General features: G+C 40.3%; 1 protein-coding gene across 4 annotated transcripts in view; it reads left to right on the top strand.

Moving 5' to 3' along the window:
* The window catches only part of MPPED1 (metallophosphoesterase domain containing 1), an 81,334-nt gene extending 66,081 nt beyond the window's left edge, over positions 1-15,253 (top strand). For all 4 annotated transcript variants that reach the window (XM_087969468.1, XM_087969471.1, XM_087969470.1 and 1 more), the window contains 2 exons: positions 7,233-7,346; positions 9,531-15,253. In XM_087969468.1, coding sequence (XP_087825594.1) covers positions 7,233-7,346; positions 9,531-9,649 — 233 coding nt within the window. In that variant the 3' untranslated portion in view covers positions 9,650-15,253. The remainder of the gene's footprint in view (positions 1-7,232; positions 7,347-9,530) is intronic.
* Positions 15,254-20,340: the final 5,087 nt, after the last annotated feature.

The following is a 20,340-nucleotide window of genomic DNA, read 5'->3' on the forward strand; positions in this document are numbered from 1 at the left end:
GTTTCTTCCCCAAACCCCAAAAACTTTAACCTTAGACTGTCTACTATTGACCTCACCCCTTTCCTAAGAGGTCTGTAGGGGCGTGCATAAGCGCACCAACGTGCCTACCGTCCCTGTCCTATTGTTTCTCTTATTCTTCTTTTATTTTTCTTATATGTACCCATTTCATGTATTCACAACTATGTATACACTTATACTTATTATCTTGTAAACAATTGGCAAATCAAATAAATAAATAAATAAAATAAATAAAATCTCCAATCAGAGGTTTGCCAGTTCTCCAAACTACTCAAAATTTCCACTACCGGTTCTCCAGAACTGGTCAGAACCTGCTGAATACCACCTCTACCCCTGAAAGTAAGAAGATGCAACTTCTTTGGAAGTGCCATCAGTCAGAAGAAGCATCTAGCCTCTCCAAGTCCCTTAAAGCCTGTGAAGACATCCTCCTCACTAACAAATTCTTTATAACTCAAAGGCTTCTATAGATGGTTCTTCTTCAAGTAATTCCCTGAATCACTGGGGCAAACAGATCCTAGAACGTCATATTTCTGGTATGGTGATCCTGGGCTAGCATAATGCTTAACAGGTTATTGAATAGGTTATCACCTGATTGGGTTCAGTCTTCTAATGCAGGGGTCTCCAAGCTTGGCAACTTGTGGACTTCAACTCCCAGAATTCCTCAGCCAGCAAAGCTGGGAGTTGAAGTCCACAAGTTAACAGATAATCAGAGTTGGAAGGGACCTTATAGGTCATCTAGTCTAACCTCCCACCCAAGCCGGAGACCCTACACCATTTCTGACAGATGGCAGTCCAATCTCTTCTTGAAAGTCTCAAGTGATGATGTTCCCACAACTTCCGAGGGCAACTTCTGTTCCATGGGTTGATTGTTCTCACTGTCGGAAAGTTTCTTCTTATTTCCAGGTTAAATCTCTCCTTGTTCAGTTCCCATCCATTATTCTTTGTCTGGCCTTCAGGGGCTTTAGAAAATAGCTTGACCCCTTCCTCTTCTCTGTGGCAGCCCCTCAAATATTGGAAGACCGCTATCATGTCTCCCCTGGTCCTTCTCTTTACTAGACTAGCCAAGCCCAGTTCCTGCAATCATTCCTAGTCTTAAAGTTGCCAAGGTTGGAGACCCCTATTCTAATGAGTGAATTTAGGAACTTGTAGATAAAGTAGAAGTAGACCTATCTGTTGTGGGAATCAGATAATCGAGGTCAAAAAAGTGCTTTTTCAAGAGGTAACTGGACTTTCTGGTTTTTCTTTGAAGATGTTTCGCTTCTAATCCAAACAGCTTCTTCAGCTCTGACTGTTGAGGAATGGAAGGATTTATACTCCTTGCAGACAGCTGGACATTTGCATTCTTTTAGCGAGTTAAGGCCACCTGGAGATTTGTCTGTGTTGTCAAGATCACCTTAGTTGTGCAAATAGGTGTGGAGTCTTCTTGGAACTGTTGAAAGGACTCTGTTGTAGACCAGGGGTGTCAAACTGGTGGATGTATCACGCGCAGGCCATGCCCACCCCACAAAGGGATAAAATGTCGCAATACATCACGTGACAGCAATGTGACACGGCAAGTTTGACACCCGTGTTGTAGACTGTAGATAGATGATGTCATATCCCTGCCTCTATTGACAGAGGGCTGTTCAACTTTGACATAGATGGCCTCTTTGACCCCTCTTTCAAACCAGCGGTCCTCTCTGTCCAAAATGTGGAGTTTGCTATCTTCAAAAGAGTGGCCTGTGTCTTTTAAATGCAGATGGACTGCTGAATCTGGTCCTGGTGGGTTTGATGCCTCTTGAAAAAACACCTTTGGGACAACCATGACCTGGATGACTAAGAATCTCCATAGACACATAATCGAGGACATTTTCCTGGTAACATCGAACTGTTCCTAGCAGAAGGGCTAAATTGTTCATTCACAAAGAGCCACATGGCTTCTCTGTATAAAACAAATGCCACCAGGTCCCATCCTGAGCTTGGAGGCTCCCATAATTGCAACTTTCCTGGCGGGATGAAGCAGCTTCTTCTTTCCATCCAGCATCCTTACAAGTCAAATGCTTTTCATGCTGTTCATTTCCACGAGGGGAGATGCCCTTATAAAACTCCATCCCTTTCCACTGCCACCCCATCTTTCCTATGGCAGACAAACACTCAAGTTGCACAGAACAGAGATGCTAGTCTCTTAGTGAGCCACATGTGGAAATAGATATCTGCCATCTGCCAGATAGGGCATTTCAACCTTGCACACTATGAAGAGCTTATGAAACTACAGAGAGCATTCGTTGGCCTGACATCAAAGAGAAACACGGAACTACTATAAAAGTTAAAGAGACAGAAAGAGGAAGATGGGTTGGTTTAAGCAACTGAAGGCAATTTTAGAGTTAGATGCAGGAACAATTTGACTGTCTGTGCTATTTACTCAAGCTGGGTCTGTGGCCTTACCTGACACATGGTTCATGAAAGGTGTCTGATGGCCATTCAGGTTGGATACATTCTGAATGATACCCTAAGACAAGGGCCTTCAAACTTGGCAAGTTTAAGATTTGTGGACTTCAATTCCCAGAATTCTTGAGCTAACATGACTGGAGGAGGAATTCTGGGAGTTGAAGTCCACGTCTTAAAGTTTGAAGACCCCTGCACTAAGACCTTCAATCATTGCCCTACCTAACAAACCCTCAATCTCACAGAAAATCAGAGTTTGGCTTCTGTAATGCAGCAGCAAGTTCTTAAAATGAGCAAAATTAAGGTACTTGTTAGAGGAATTTATTCGCACCATGGAACACTTTGCTAATTTTCACGTAAAACAAGTGTTCAGTTCTGTTTATCTGAGTTAAATACATGTAATTACAGTTCCCAATATCCAGCTGAACTTTCCTTAGCTAGAGAATTCAATCTTCACTTTAAATTCAGTAATTTTCACCCCAGCAAGCTTATCATAACTAGGAAGAAATGGAAACGGAAGAAATCGCAGTTGCCCTTTTCTTCCTCCAGCTTCTGGAATAATTCACTTATTTGTCAAGGACTATTTCCAGGACTGTCCTGGGGCGAGGGTGGTGAGGGGTGCAGCATGTGAAAACTTTCCAGTACCACTACATGACTGAGGCCCCACTCCTTTTTTGTACATTGTTGATCACATTGTTATGGGAGTGGTGCAGTGGCCGAGAGGTGGAGCTCTCGGCTCACAATCAGGCACCTGTGAGTTTAATCGTAGGAAGAGGCAGATATTTCTCTCTCTGGGCACAATAAGAATATATCTGCTGAACAAAACTCCACATTGGCGACAGGAAGGGCATCCGGCCATTAAACACTCTGCTAGCTCCATTCAATTGCCCAGACTCCACTGCACAAGAGGTCATTAAAAGACGATGATGATGATTGTTATGGCTGGCATCTTGACTTTTTGACCCTTCACCTCACAGACCCGTTCATATCCCACCTGGAAGTGTGTTGAAGCTGGATTCTGCCATTTGTGTGAAGCTTCATTATTCTCTCAGAATGCATCATCTTGATTTCTTCAGCCATTATCCCCAGTCAGAGCTCCACATGAAAAGAGCTACTGAAGCCATTGAGTTCAACCTATTGTTCTGTGCAGAAATCCATATTCAACCAATGGAAGACTTGCAACCTCTACTTGAATGTGATTTAATGAATGGGAGCTCACCAACTCCCACAGCTTTCGTCCATATCTGTTGTGGTCAGCTGGCAGTAGGTGCAGACGGCTGAGGAGAGCAAGGACTCAGATGAGGGGCCAGGACCATTAGGAAGTGGACTGCTGCCTTCAGAGATTGTGGGGGCTGGCAGCAGCGATGAGGAGGAGCCCGTGCCAAGTGTGCGTGCACGCAGGATTGCTCGCAGGAAAGAGCAGCTGCAACAGCATGGGCGACTCAGGAGTAAGGCTGCAAGGTAATGGCCCTCCTTCAAGAAGATAAAAGCCAGCTGTGAAGCAAACTTTTTTGCAGGAAGCAAAGACGTTTTGAAACTCAGCCTCGTGGACATTACAGTATCTTAATTTGGTATTTGAAGACGCTTGTGTTGTGAAATATCTGTGATTCTTGGAAGTCTCGTACAGTTTTGGCAAGATTTGTGCTTATCAAAGTTAATTAGTTTGCAGCAGTCTTTTAACTGGGGATTCGTAAGACTCATTAAAAGGTTTCTGTTCCCTTTGGTTATTGTTTGTCTTATTGGAAAAGGGTTTGGGTCAGAACAATATCTGAACTTCTCCTGCTGTGAAAAAACCTAACACTGAACCAGAATCTGCCTTCTGTGGGTTGAAGATCACTGACCAGCATCCATCTTTTTCAGGCAACATAGACAGCTGGAATTTTAAAAATAATATCATATCATGTTTTCTTCAGTCCCCTGTTCTCAAGGTTACTATCCTCCGTTCTTTGTGATACCTCATCTCAATTCTGTCATATTCATTGTGATACCTTCATCTCCAGTAGTTTGGACATCCCCATTACTAATTCAGTTTTTATGAATGCTCTGAATTGGGTCCTCTCCTCAAGGTGAATTCTGAGAAATGTTTGTGGGATCCTCTGATTGTATATCTGATACCTGTACAATTAGCACAGGGCCTCCCCAAGGCTGTGTGCTCTTTCCACTTCTCTTCTCCCTATATACCAATGATTGCATCTCAAACAATCCATCTGTTAAACTAGCAATGATTGGTCTCATTCAAGACAACGATGAATCCACATACAGATGGGAAATTGAACAACTTGCCTCGTGGTGTGATCGGAACAATCTGGAACTGAACACACTCAAAATCATAGAAATGGTGATAGACTTTAGGAGAAACACTCCCATACTACCACCTCTTATAATTCTAGACAACATGGTATCAACAGTAGAGACCTTCAAATTTCTAGGTTCTATCATATCTCAAAACCTAAAATGGACACCTAACATCAAAAATGTCATCAAAAAAGCACAACGAAGAATGTTCTTTCTGCACCAACTCAGAAAGCTCAAACTGCCCAAGGAGCTGCTGATCCAGTTCTACAGAGGAATGATTGAGTCTGTCATCTGCACCTCTATAACTGTATGGTTTGGTTCTGCAACCCAATAGGACAGACACAGACTTCAGAGGGTAATTAGGACTGCAGAAAAAACAATTACTACCAACCTGCCTTTCATTAAGGGCCTCTATACTGCACAAGTCAAAAAGAGGGCTGTGAAAATATCTACAGACCCCTCACATCCTGGACATAAACTGTTTCAACTCCTTACCCAAAACATTGCTTTAGAGCACTGCACACCAGAACAACTAGACACAAGAACAGTTTTTTCCCAAACACCATCACTCTGCTAAACAAATAATTCCCTCAACCCTGTCCAACTATTTACTAAGTCTGCATTACTATTACTATTAATCTTCTCATCATTCCTATCACCCATCTCCTCCCACTTGTGACTGTATGACTGTAACTTTGTCGCTTGTATCCTTATTATGATTTATATTGACTGTTTCCTAGTATGATTTGATTGCTTATATATACCCTATGACTATCATTAAGTGTTGTACCTTATGATTCTTGACGAATGTTTGTTTTCTTTTTATGTACACTGAGAGCATATGCACCAAGACAAATTCTTTGTGTGTCTAATCACACTTGGCCAATAAAGAATTCATTAATTCATTCATTTATTCTCTCAGGGGCAAATATTCAATAAGTTAATGGTAAAGCATCCCGTGTATTAAATATGAGTCACAAGCTTTGTCTTGTGAATTAGAATGATTATTTAAAGTTGGGTATAATGTGCCTCTTAGCAAATACAAGATATGCCTTAAACTAACTTCTCAGAGACATAGCAGATCTTGAAAACAAGAGGGTTTCCTGCTTCTCCAGGCCAGAGAGAACTTGAATATGTGGCTGTTTTTCAAATTGGACCCTCTGTCTCAAAATGGAAGCTTTCTGCCTCAATGGGAATTCTCTTACAAGTTTCAAGATATGCCTTAAGGCAGAGGTGTCCAAATCGATTTCATTGAGGGCCACATCAGGCTTGAATTTGACCTCGGGGAACTGGGTGGGCGTGGCCAGGATGGGTGTGGCCAGCTCAACATCACTGGTGTCAGGGGCACCTGTGGTGGCTTGAGCACTCTGCCAGCGAAAATGGAACTTGGGAGGGCTGTGCGTGGCCGTCCCGAGCTCCGTTTTAGCTGGCAGAGGGCTGCAGGAGGCCATCCGAAGCCGAAAATGGAGCTCGGGGGCAGGCGGGACCACACGCAGCCCTCCTGAGCTCCATTTTCTCTGGCAGAGGCACTGCAGGCTGCTGCTTTGCTGTTCCCAGGGTGGCCCCACTGGCCAGTTCCAAGCACCCTGTAGGCTGGATTCGGCCTGCGGGCCTTGAGTTTGACGCCCCTGCTTTAAGGTAACTCTTCACAGAAAGAGTGGTTTTTATTTGTTTTTAATCCTGTCAAATGAAGCTGTGCATCCCACTTAGTACAAGGAAAGGGCAAGACTGGGAGAAGAACTAAGCATCCTCTGAGATACAGTAATCTCAGTCTGAATGGAGCCACAAACGCTTGTCCCAAAACAAAGATCTTGAATAAGATTCCCAGGATTTTCCAGACATTGCCACCAAATTATAATTTTTAATATGCCAGAAAGCAAATATTGAAGCCATGAAGAATAATTATATTCACTGTCCTTAACTAGAGTCAACTGCACCCTTCATGCCTAGATTTGATCCTTTTCTTACAAGTTACTGTCATTGGCTGACAACTCTCTTGTTGAATGCTAAACTATGTTAAGTGAATTCTTTCTCTGCTAAAAATCTGCACTTAAGAAGTCGCAGTGATTTTAGCTCCATTACAAATAACAAAATTGAGCATTTGGCCTCTGAGCTGATTTTATATTTTTACTTGTGTTATCCCGCAACAATAAATCACACCAAATAAAATAAAGATAAAAATTATCTGAGAGATTCATTGAGACTTTCTTTTGCATTTTTTTTACCAAAATTGTATATTTGCATTTATTAGAACCATCTCTCTTACACACACATGAATGCAGCTTTTAGTGGGTAGATACCTCCTGCTAGTATAAATCATTATTCAGTTTTATTATTGTTATTTAATTTTAATTTTGTACATGAACAAAAATAAGTGTCTAGATATTCTCTTAATGCTAGAAGAGCTAGATATTGAATGAAATAGAGTCTTAAGTTCTTCATCGTTTTAAAGTTGTTCATCGTTTTATAAATTGTATTTGTTTCTTATTTTGAAGGTTTCCTAGATTGGGTGCCTAAGAAAATGCAAAGGGTGGGTTGTGTTGAGCTGCTGAATACAATCCAGAGACGAATACAACCACGACTTCATGTTTTTGGACACATTCATGAAGGTCAGGAATTGTATGTGTGTGTGTATTACTTTCATGATAAAAAAATAAAAATTGAGTCATACGAAGTTGTTGATATGTTAACTGTAGTAGGTAAGAGATATGCTGATTAATTGCACTTCCATCACCTCTGCTTTTGGCTATAAAAACTTCTGTTGCATTGGATAAGCTTAAAAATCAGTCTTTACACAGCAAGGACCAAGAGTGAGTAATTGTGTCCATAGAGGAGGACAAAAAAGTCTATAAGGCAACTGTATAATCATGGCCACTATGCTGGCTTTTTCCCCCACGCATATAGTCCATCCTACAGATGCCCTTGAAGGACCTACTTTTTACCAACTAGTAATGCAAAGTCTAGCCGGATCTAGACTGGTAAATATATAACTAGTCCTCGACTTACAACAGTTTAGGGACTGTTCAAAGTTATAGCAGCACTGAAAAAAGTGACTTATGATCATTATTCAAGTTACGACCTTTCTAGCATCCAACGTGATCAAAGTTCATATGTTTGGCAACTGGTTCATATTTATGACTGTTGCTGTGTCTCAAGATCATGTGATCACTTTTTGCAACCTTCTGACCAGTCAGTGGGGAAGCCAGATTCCCTTAACAAACGGGTCACTAACTTATCAACTGCAGTGATTCACAATTGGGCTCAATTGTGGTCATAAGCTGAGGACTACCTGCATAGTGTTTGCTCAGGCACTATGTTGGAGCTCATTCCACTAAGCTGGAATGCTTTTTCATACCAGCATGTATTAAGTAATAAACACAGTAAAGGGAACATGAATATATTTACAGCAGGTGATAGTAATTAAAATAACAGAGTAGATTTTTACCTTGGATTTCTCAAGTTATTCAAAATGGTGATGTAAAAAAACTAAGTGCTAGAATGTTCCATCATGGCATGGCTGCTGCTGATATCTGTTACTATAACTAAAGAGACAAAAGCAAGTGTTCGTTTCCTGAATTTCCAGGAGAAATAATTACTGTACCACCAGTCTATTTTCATCTTATTGTTTGTGAAAACATCCCTCTTTAACATTCTTCCTAGTGTGACAGAATTCTATTACTTTCAGTAAAAAAGCTGTTCTTCATTATCTTCTCTGCAAACTGCTTTATTTTTCGGCATACATTTATTACATCTACATTATTATCTCTGTATCTGGGGATTTTTCATACGAATATGAAAAAAGTGCTAGAAAGATTTTCTGCAACATTTTTTTGCTAGAATTTGATATATTTTTCAAAGATAATGGGGGAAGAGTAATTTTCTGAAACTTTGGATCTTCCAGAACCATGATTAGCATCTTATGCCACATATTTTTGTTTTCTGTATTTTGCTTCTCTGTAAAATAAATTTCCTTCAGCCTTTACTTTTGATTTGCTCCATGGAAATGTCTCCATAATTTGCACTTTGTCAAATTCTGTAGCGTATGGAACCTGCTGCAATTAATAGGTTGTTTTCAAACTCCGTATATGAAGAGTAGCAACAAAGCCAACTTATAAAGGAGACAGGGGTCATTGTGACATTCAGTTATATAGAAGTAACAGATGTTCAACCTCTGAATGCTATTTAAAAGCTCTTAATGTTGAAAATATCTTTATAGGGGTAAAGGGAAAGAAACAGGAGCAAGAAAATGGTAATGCCTTGATAGTTGGCATGCTTTTTCCTTTCTTCTTCTTAACTCACTCTGGATGTACATTCAATTTGGCTTCAGAATATCTCAAAGGAATCCAAATTCGATGGAGACCTTTAGATCCAACATGCAAAGACCCTTCTTCCATGAACTGAGACTTAATATCCATTCATTTGAATGATGGATTCATAAGAAGAGTTCCATTTTCTTCCTGAAGAACCAAATAGAATCCTGCATTCAGTTGGAGAGGCCTAATCTAAATTCAGGTTTAATGTTAAAGTTTTAGAGACAGAGAATTCAATTGCAGAGAGGCCCTAAATTTTACATGGAATTATTTAAATTGTAGGGATTTGAAACTATTCTTCCAAAAAGAGGACACCAAGTGTTGTTTGCTTGGATTCAAGAAGGCATTCAAGTTTAGTGCTGTGATTTATTGATGTTCAATGGGATGGATAAGAATTTCTATATGGCCAAACCTTGGTGTATGATAACAGAAATCGTGTACTGAAGACAAGCTTATTTATAACAATGTTTTTAATTTTTTTAGGTTATGGTGTTATGGCTGATGGAACAACTACCTATGTGAATGCTTCTGTCTGTACTATGAATTACCAGCCATTGAATCCACCTATAGTAATTGATTTACCTACTCCAAGAAACACATAATTGTGCCAGAATGGAAATATGTAATTGATGCCAACATTAGAGCCAAGTAACCATGAAAATGTGGCATTATTTTTATTGTTCTTTATAGACAATGTGGAAAGATAGAAATGGACAAGTAACAAAGGCATTTGGCATCACAACCTTTTGAAAATGTATTCTTGGATTTAGCATTTCATTGTTTTAAAAAAATTGTTAATATGAACAAGGAAACAATGTGCATTATAGACATTGGTGCATTTTGTATATTCCATATGCTGTATTGAATTTATGAAAGGAATGTTTCTTCAGCAACAGGATTTGTTATCAATGCTTGCAGTTTTATATGTGTGTTCAGTAACAGCCTTCTTCATTTATATATGGAATAATCACATTGAGAGTCAAAATTTGTAATTGTGTAAAATACGCTTTCTTTAAACAGTATCTCCATCTAATCACCAAAAGAATAATAATCTGATTCGACATTATTTTCAAATCTATACACATTCTTTCAGTTTTACAGTATAGAGAAAAAAACCCTCTTGTTTGCAACAGGGAATGAACTTGAAAAGAAAAAATGTTATAATATGAATTACTGAATTGCTGTGCACAACAGAAACATTTTAAGAATGAAGTGGTTTAAAATCAGATGAAAACTCAGGAATTAGTTTCCCTCCCAATAAGTAAGATATTCTGCTACTTTTAAATCTTATCTACTAACTTTTAGGTTGTGTAATCTTAGGACTGATAGCAGTGGCCTCATTTGGATTCTTCTTGAACAATGATGTGGAAGCATCAGGTAGAATCCACAGTTACCTAAAGCCAATTAAGCAGATTGTCAGGTCCTATTGTTGCTTTAATTTGGCCATAGCAGTGATCCTGGATAAGATCTATCTGTATGATCACTAAGACTGAAAGCCAGTTTGGCCTAGTGATGAAGGCACCAAGCTCAAAACAAGGAGATTGTGAGATTTAGTCCCATCTTAGACATGAAAACTGGCTGGATGACTTCGAGCCAGTTAGTCTCTCTCAATCCAAGTTACCTCACAAGATTGTTATTGTGTGGAAAATAGGAGTTGAGGAAGGAGTAATAAATATGTTCACTGCCTTGAGTTATTTATAAAAAAATAATAATGGCAAGATTTAAAAAATCAGCACTGAATAGATAGCACATAATTGATAAAACAGTCATAGCAATACTAACATGAAGCACTAAAAATCACTTCAAAGTAATCACTAGCATAGAAGAAATTCAGCACAGTTGCTGTTCTGTAAAAAAGAATACAGAGGTTTCCAGATATGGAAAGCAGCATTTCCATATTGAAGATTGATTGAAGATTGTTTCACAGGCCAAGCCCAGGAAAAGTGATAAATGCTATATACATATCTGTTCCTCACTATGTCACAACTGAACAGGAAGGGGGTTAAACCTTCCCTGGTTTTATCATTCACACCTTCAGTTTAACTGGATCTGTGATATTGTTGAGAAACAGACCAACATTTTAAGTCACGAAGGAGATTTCTCACTGTATGGTAACGCTTTATTTTTTAAACAATTTGTTTTTGTGGATTAGCTTCCCCTACTCCTAATTTTGGTATGCGGGTATGTGAGTTGAGCAAACAACTAATGCAAATTAAGTTTTGCATGCCAGCAGGTGACAGGTCAAAGCAGCAAAACAACAACAAAAAAGATGAATTTCTTATAGGATCCCCAAGCACAGAATGTGTCCACGTGTTGCTACGTATTGTACACAATCAGGTAGAGGAATTTTATACTATGAATCCATGTGGCTTTTTTAAAACATAGATTTTATAGTGAAAATCATGATTTTATAGTGAAGATCATGAGGGGGAAAAAAACTGCAGTTCTGAAACTAAGGCTTACATGCACATTGCAAACACTTCAAAATGTAGTGAATATTTTGGAAAAAAAGTAGCCCCCTTGTCCCTTTTTTCCTTCTCTGTCAATCAGGAGATATTCTCTGAATATTTCCCCATGAGATGATACTTCTTTCAAAGTGCTATGTATTTTTATGTGAGAATGTTACGAAAGGAGTTATAATCTTTAAAAGGAAATACTGTATTGAGATGCTTTGGCAGTTTCACGGTTTTTAGGATAACTGTTGTTGTTCCAAAGTTGGGTGATATTAAGATGGACCAAAAAGTAGCCAAAACTGCAAACCTTCAAATTCTCTTAAACTCTCTCTCATCCATGCAGAATACAGAATAATAGAGTTGGAAGGGACCTTGGAGGTCTTCTAGTCCAACCCCATATACCATTTCCGGCAAGTGGCTATCCAGTCTCTTCTTAAAAGCCTCCAGTGATGAAGCACCTACAACTTCTGAAGGAAAACTATTCCATTGATTAATTGTTCTCACTGTCAGGAAGTTTCTCCTAAGTGAAAGATTGCTTTTCTCCTTGGTTGGTTTCCTTCCATTGTTTCTTGTCTTGCCTTCTGGCACTTTGGAAAATAGGTTGAGCCCCTTTTCTTTGTGGCAGCCTCTCAAATATTGGAACACTATTATTATGTCAGCCCTAGTTCTTTTTTTCACTAAACTAGCCATACTAGCCTTTTTTCCTTATGCTTTAGTCTCAAGGCCCTTAATCATGTTAGTTGCTCTTCTCTGCACTCTTTCCAAAATCTCAACATCTTTTTTATAATGTGGTGATCAAAACTGGATGTGGTATTCCAGATGTGGTCTTACTAAGGTTTTATTTAGCAGTACTAATACTTTGCATGATTTTGACTCTATCACTCTGTTTACGCAATCAAGAATTGCATTAGCATTTTTTTGACTGCTACCGCACACTGTTGGCTCATATCTAAGTGGTTGTCCACGAGGAATCCAAGATCCCTCTCACAGTTACTGCTTTTGAGCCATGTTTTATCTTACTTGTACTTCAGGGGTGTCGAACTCAAGGCCCGAGGGCCAAATCTGGCCTGTGGGGTGCTTAGATCTGGCCCACAGGGCTGCCCTGGAAACAGCACAGCCCATGGTACCTCTGCTAGCAAAAATGGAGCTCAGGAGGGCCACAAGCAGCTGTCTCCCAAGGTCTCCATTTTCGGCTGCAACTGCCTCCTGCAGCCCTCTGCCAGTAAAAGTGGAGCTCCATTTTTACTGGCAGAGGATTGCAGGAGGCCATCACAGCTGAAAATGGAGCCCGGGAGTCTGTTTTCACTGGCAGAGCACTTGGGCCACCACAGGAACCCTCAACATGAGTGATGTCATGCTGGTCATGCCTACCCTGACCACACCCACCCTGGTCCCCCGAGGTCAAACACAACCCTGATGCGGCCTTCAATTAAATCGAGTTTTGACACCCTTGTTGTACTTGAAAATTTGGTTCTTCCTTCCCAAGTGTAAAATCTTACTTTTCTCTACATTAAATTTTATTTTGTTGGATAAGACCCAGCATTCCAATCTGTCAAGATCCTTTTGGATCCTGAGCTTGTGTTCTGGGGTGTTGGGTATTCCTGCCAGCTTAGTGTCATCTGCAAATTTGATGAGTTCACCTTCAATTCCTTCATCTAAAACATTCAAAAAGATATTGAAGAGAACTGGGCCCAAGACAGAATCTTGGGGTACCCCACTGCTTACTTCTCTCTATGTAGATGTAGTACCGTTAAAGACTATTCGTTGAATGCAGTTTTCAGAAGTTACAAATTCATCTAGTGATGATGCTGTCTGTCCCACATTTTTTTAGCTTACCAAGAAGTAGGTTGTAGTCTACTTTGTCAAATGCCTTACTGAAATCCAAGTATACTATGTCCACAGCATTTTGCTAATTTAGTCACTTTGTCAAAGAATGAAATAGATTGGTTTGGCATGACCTCTTTTTGATAAACCCATGTTGGCTTCTGGTTATAAATTTACTTGCTTCTAGGTGTTCGTATATCTGTTTTTTTAAATTATCTTTTGCAGTATCTTCCCAGGTATTGATTTCAGGCTGATCGGTCTATGGTTTCCTGGATTTGTTTTTTCCCCTTTTTTGAAGATGGGAACCACATCAGCTCTTTTCCAGTCCTCAGATAATTCTCCAGTGCTCCAGGATCTTTGAAAGATACAATTCCGAGATCACATCTGCCATCTCCTTAAGATCTCTGGGATGTAATCCTTCAAATCCTGATGATTTGAACTCATCTAGATCCAGAAAGGTGTTCTCTTTTCATTTTCTTGTTTCTTATTTATTTTAATTTTTATTTCTAGTCTGACTGTTTAAGGTTATGTTCTTGGTAGGTTGGGCTATATTTTCATTTTGTGTGGATTGAAGAATCAGTTACACAGCTCTACTTTCTGTCTACTGCCTATTACTCCCTTGTCATCTTCTCTTGTTACTGGACCGGTTGTTTCCTTGTCTTCTTTTTTACATATTCAAGTCCTTAATTTATCTTATTTCATCTTAATTATTTTACCTTAATTATTTTACTTTACTTTAATTTAAAGTCCTTAATTTACCATCCTTGAGTTGGAAGAAAATTGGATTATTTAAGAAGAGCTGCTCTCTTAACCTTAATTTTCACCATATCTTAGGAAGATGGTCTTGATGCCTTCACAAAAGTGACACAGTGTCACTCTTGGCCCTGGTCATTAGCAGCAGGAGAGAGAGGAGTGGAAACATTTGCTGGGTGTGGTTATACTTCCAGATTTCCTAGGGGAATGTAAGCCTCGTGGAAGTTTAAGTACATAGGGTGGCTGGATGAGGTGCCATTCTCCTCAGCAGCTGAACCTTGAATAACCATAGAGGAACAACTGTTGCAAGTTTCTGATTGCTAAAGAGGATTCCTAAAATGCTTGTATGGAAGGCCTTCTGCTTGTCCATGGATAACATCAGGGGTGAGATTCTACCGGTTCAGACTGGTTTGGGAAAACCGGAAGTTAAAGTTACATCGGGTTCATTGAACTGTTATTTCAACCGACCGGCTGGCCCTCCCCACCCCTCCTCTCCCAGGAGTCTCCATGCGATGCAAGTAAGTGCAGGGTCTGCATGGAGGCTCGGGGGGGCGGGGAACGGGCCTTCCAGAAGTCCAGAAACGGGCCTGTTTCTGGAGGACCTCCAGAGCCCAGGGGATGCTGTTTTTGCCCTCCCAGAGGCCCAGGGGAGGCCTCCGGACCCTTCAAAGGGTGAAAGTGGCCTCCCCCGGGCTCCGGAGGCCCACCGGAAGCCAGAAACAGGAAGTTCTGGTAGGCCACGCCCACCATGGCCACGCCCACCCAGCAACCAGGCAGTGAACTGGTTGCTGGGATTTTTGAATCCCACCCCTGTATAACATGAATTCCTTGCCTCACCAATTTGGTCTAGTTTTACTCTGCCTCAGGAGGGCCTAGTTATGAGCTGCTGCAAGAAAAAAATCCTCAATTAATGTGAACTGATGTGTCTTCCAGCTGGGGAAAGGATACTATGTAGATGAGCCTTAAAGCCCAAACACACCAGAAACTGAAGAAGAATTTTAGAGAACACATGGCAATGTTTTAGTTTTTGCCAATATATTTCCCAACTATGGATTTTGAATTTTTTTCCCCCCTCATAAACCAGCCGAGCTAGCTTGGTCTTATATATATGCTTTGGAACGTTGTTGTAATTTTCTCTCAAGCATGTTAGAACAATAAACAAACCTTTTAAAGCTAGCAATTGTGGAGTATACTTGGGGCATTCAAAATTAGTGGATTTGATTATATCATGGCAATGAATTATAGAAAGAACAGTAGGTGTTTCATGGATAATTCATAAGCAGTTGAAGGTATCTATCTTACATGAGAACTGTGCTAAATTGTGCCCAAACCAGCCAGATTGTGCCTGCAGACCCACTTTAGAAGCAAGTTGGCATCTATGTGCTCAGGAGAATGGCAGGATATCACTAGAGTGATGCCTATCTAGGCCTCTCTTGATGAGACCGGAACAGTCTTCAGGATGTGGCACTACTACCAAAAGAAACACTTTTGCTCAGTTGAAGGGACCCAGATTGTGATTGTATGGGGCACAAAACAAAACAATCACAAATTGCCAGCTGGGTGCATTGTGTGAACACAACCTTTTTAGGGAAGCTGAGTGAGGGTTCATTGTAATGTGCAAATGTGGCCTACATAGGTTAATTCAATAATAGCAATAGCACTTAGATTTTATATACCACTTCACAGTGCTTTGCAGTCCTCTCTAAGCTGTTTACAGAGTCAGCCTATTTCCCCCAACAATCTGGATCCTCATTTTTCCGACCTCAGAAGGATGGAAGGCTGAGTCAACCTTGAGCCTGGTGAGATTCAAACTGCCAAGTTGCAGGCAGCCGGCAGGCAGCAGAAGTAGCCTGTAGTACTGCACTCTAACCACTGCACCACCAAGGTTTGAATTAAATTTAAACTATGATCAAGTCCACCATGTGAACACAGCCATGGTATTGCACTGGCAATAAAACTCTGTAACCAGGGCCTTAGCTGGGCCTTAGAACAGGGCAGCTGCAGATCTGGGTTTCTTCTATACCTGCCAGAGGAAGAAGGACTGAGCCCCGGCATTGACTGCCTTGAGACTAAAACTGGTAAGAATTCCTTCCTTCCTCCCTCCCTCCCTCCTTTCCTTTCACTGACTTTAAAAATGGGTTGAAAGATACAGTCATGGATATGGCAATTTAGCAATCATGTTATATGGTGGAATTAAAGTGCAGTCAAAAAGAATTTATGGCTTTGCTTTTAACCGAGAAGAAGCCATTTTTATATCAGAGTATCTGGTTTGCTTTTCTTACAGGATGTTGTACTTTTTATAACTATACTGAAATATATAATTTATGGACATAATGCAGAAATGTGTTACAGGAAACAATAAAATATAAAACCCCACTCAAAGGATTTTAAAGGGTATCGTGAAATTGTTAAGATTCTGGTATTTCAGTGTCTATGCAAATGGACGTCTAGAGCTTACCTTCCCTTAAAAAAATGAACTTCACACAACAGTTCTTGTGAATTTAATACAACATGTAAAAACTTTAGTGCTTGTCTATCTCTAATTTATAGGAAGCTATGATTTATTCAAAATAATTGCCTTTAAAATGGCCATCTATAAATGATTAGGAAATTTAAATGATATTATTTTGGACAAGATTGTTCTCCAAGCAGCACTTATGTCTAGAAGAAATATTTCCATTTAATTTCAAGCATGTGGTTTTGGTCACCATTACAACTGAATTTAAAAAAAAAAAAAATCAGGCCAATAGTTCATATTTCCAAACAAATAAATTATAACTCCATTTCTTCTCATTAAAGATGCATGGCACATTTTCCTCATGCTTTGGATAAATAATAAATACACAATTTTAACACTCTTTGTTGCTTTTCCCTCTTGATATATAAAAGTGCTTTTGCATATCACCAGGGTGTATAAAGATATATGAGGCTAAAGCGTTCCAATCTTAAACATGCCCCATCTGGTTTTCAGCAAGACCCAAGTGTTTGCAAGAAATGGCTTTCCCTTTTACAAATGCTGTAAATTAAAACAGAGATGCCATTTGCAGAACTGAAATCCTTAATGCAGATGAAACTAACTACAGGCAATGAATGTCTGGAAGATCATGAGCTCCTCAGAACCACATTCTCCCTTCCCCTGTGCACGGGCAGCCATTTTTCTACAGGTCCTTTCCAGGGTGACAATTGTGGAAGAATATAAGTATTGCATCCTCTTTCTGAATAGTCTGGCTTTCACCATCTATTAGAACTACAAAAAATTATTTTGACAAGTGCTCAGGACCTCATACAAACACCCTCGGCTGTTCATTTAAGTGTCCCCAGCTTTTTCCCCCCAGAGTTCTGTGAAAGCATGAGGCAAAGAAGACATCTCTGTGTTATTGAAGATAATGTACCACTTAAAGCAGTGGCATCTTTTTTTCCCAGTGATGGTTGGAAGCCTGAGAAAAGAAGGGTTGTTTCGGTGAATAGCAGCGTGTGCTGTGATCACAAAGGGTTTGAAGCATTTGTTCCAAATCAGTTTCGAAATATATATGCCGTAGTTCTACCAGGCGTGGGCTTCAAAACTTTTAGCAAAGGGTTTACTGCTCATGTTGCTGGGTGGGTGTGGCCATGATGGGCGTGGCCTACTTGGTCTTCCTGCACCATAGTGAGGGGTGTTTTTGTCCTCCCCGGGCTCCGGAGGCTTTCCTTGAGCCTCCAGGAAGGCGAAAACGGCCTCCCCAGACTCCAGAGGCTCTCTGGAAGCTGGAAACTGTCTCATTTCCATCCTTCCTGAACTTCCGGGATATTGTTTTTCACCCTCCCCGAGCCTCCATGTGTGCCCTGCACTTACCTGCATCCAAAATGGGCCACGTGGGGATTCCTGGGAGGGGAGGGGCAGGGTGGGTAGGGCCAGCCAGGAGTGGGATTTGGGGGTTCTCCGAACTGCGCAGAATCTTAGTTGGGGCTCTCCCAAACCCCTGTAAATCCCCAGGAGCCCACCCCTGAGTTCTACCATGTGTATTTTCAAATAAACTTTCAGGTGCAAGCTATGGATCGCAGGTATTCAGAAGCTATGTAAAACGAAGGTCGGAGGCGATGCGCACGAGCAGCCACTAGCGGCTGCAGAAGAAGTAGGCCAGCAGTGGGCTCCTGCTGGGTGGGGCTGTTGGTGCCACCGCCCGCAAGGTGTGTCAGTAATTAGACTTCCCCGAAAATAAGACCTGGTGCCTTTTTTGGTGGTAAAAACATTATAAGACCAGGTCTTATTTTGGGGGAAACACAATAGCTATATACTGCAGGGGTCCCCACTACTGGGCTGTGAACTGTTCAAAATTGGGCCGTCTGAAGTGGTGGGCGAGCATGCATGCCTCCCCCTTGCACAAGCAGCGGGTGAGCTCATGCATACATGCTCCATTTGTGCAAGTGGCAGGTCACATGCCTGCTGCTTGTGCAAATGGAATTGTGCGCACATTTGCCCGCCACTCAAGCTAAACCACCTTTTTTCCCCCTCACACCCTGCCATTCCACAAAGCCAGAAAGATTGAGGAGCTTTGATATCCTATATGTTATTATATACTATATAACTATAAAACATATAACCACTGTAACCACTACAATTACCACTGTAATGCAATAACAAGATTGGATTCTATTCCGGTTCAGTTTAAGCAGAACTCTATTTTGGAGGTCTTAAAATCCATGTGAAGCCAACTCATGAATCTGTACAGCTTTTTGTATAAAATATGGAAAGTATCTCTCCCCCTCTTTCTTTCCTTACCTATGTCTTGAAAAGCTGTTTCACACTTTGTCTGAGGAGAACAAGAACACTGGCAGCCATTCAAGACAATTTGTTATATAATTCACCCTGTACTGAGACAAACCTTATTCATGTACTAAAACAAATATTTTCCTAATCAGAAAGAGAATTCCAATACAGCTTTGAAAATGGATATTGGTATACAATGGTTCTAGTGCAACGCAATTGGGTGGCTATCTAAATTTGGTATATAATAGCTAAAGAAGTAAATAAATAAATAATATAGAGCTGCAGATGTAGCTGGAACCTCCAATCTTGCCATGTCTTTTGTCTCTTAGGGCACATATCTAATCCACCATGGAGAAGCCCACAGAAGCTGATTGGGAACATGGAGCTGGTATTCTCATCCAAGTTTTCTTTCAGTTATCTGTTTTCAGAATACTCATTACAAATTTGAATGCCTGAACTTAACAGGGACAGCCAAAGAGCAAGATAGTTGCAACCTGCTAATCGAAGCTCCATCTATAAATGGGGACTTCACAGGTAGTGACTACGCCCTGACTCTTGGATGTTCTCATGCAGACCAATCAGATAAACCGCTTCAAACTTGATTGCAGAAAATACAACTTCAGCAACAGAGTGGTCAATGCCTGGAATGCACTACCTGACTTTATTGTTACATCCTCAAACTCTCACTCCTTTAACCTTAAACTATCCACTATTGACCTCACCCCATTCCTAAGAGGTCTGTAAGGGGCCTGCATGTGCACCATCGTGCCTACTGTCCCTGTCCTATTGTCCCCATTTATTTGTACCTATTTCCTGTATTCTTACTCAGTCCTACTTTATAGCTATACCTATTATCTTGTAAGTGATTGACAAATCAAATCAAATCAATAAATTAAAAATATGGAGATAGGGAGTAAAGAGAAAGAAAAAAAATTCAGATGCAAAGTGGAAGGTGTAGGAAGCATATCCAGGTTCAGCCACAAAGACTTAAATGCCTATACATTAACACTCAAAACTTAGGAAACAAACTGAGTGAACTTTAAATACTAGCACAAGAGGGCTAGTATGATAGAGTTGCCATTACATAAACTTGGTGGGATGAAACTCATGACTGGAATGTCCTGTTATAGAAGGATGCAAACTATTCAAAAGAAACAGACCTAACAAAAGACACCCCATTCCTAAGAGGTCTGTAGGGGCATGCATAAGAGCACAACGTGCCTACCGTCCCTGTCCTATTGTTTCTTTTTATTTTTCTTATATGTATCCATTTCATGTATTCATAACTATGTTTACACTTATACCTGTTATCTTATAATCGCTTGACAAAATAAAATAAATAAATAGGAGTAATAATTGCATAATATGTCATAATACATCACTTCCTCTCTACAGAAATGCACACAACAAAGGATAAAAACCTTCTAGAATGCATATGGTCAATATAAAAGGAAAAAAGAATGATGTTACTATAGCCCACCCTACCAAGCAGAAGAAATAGATGAACTTTTTGCTA

This window comes from Notechis scutatus, chromosome 6 (assembly GCF_049901735.1).
Source record: "Notechis scutatus isolate UNSWTSFEM ecotype Mainland chromosome 6, rNotScu1.2, whole genome shotgun sequence".
NCBI lineage: Eukaryota > Metazoa > Chordata > Lepidosauria > Squamata > Elapidae > Notechis > Notechis scutatus.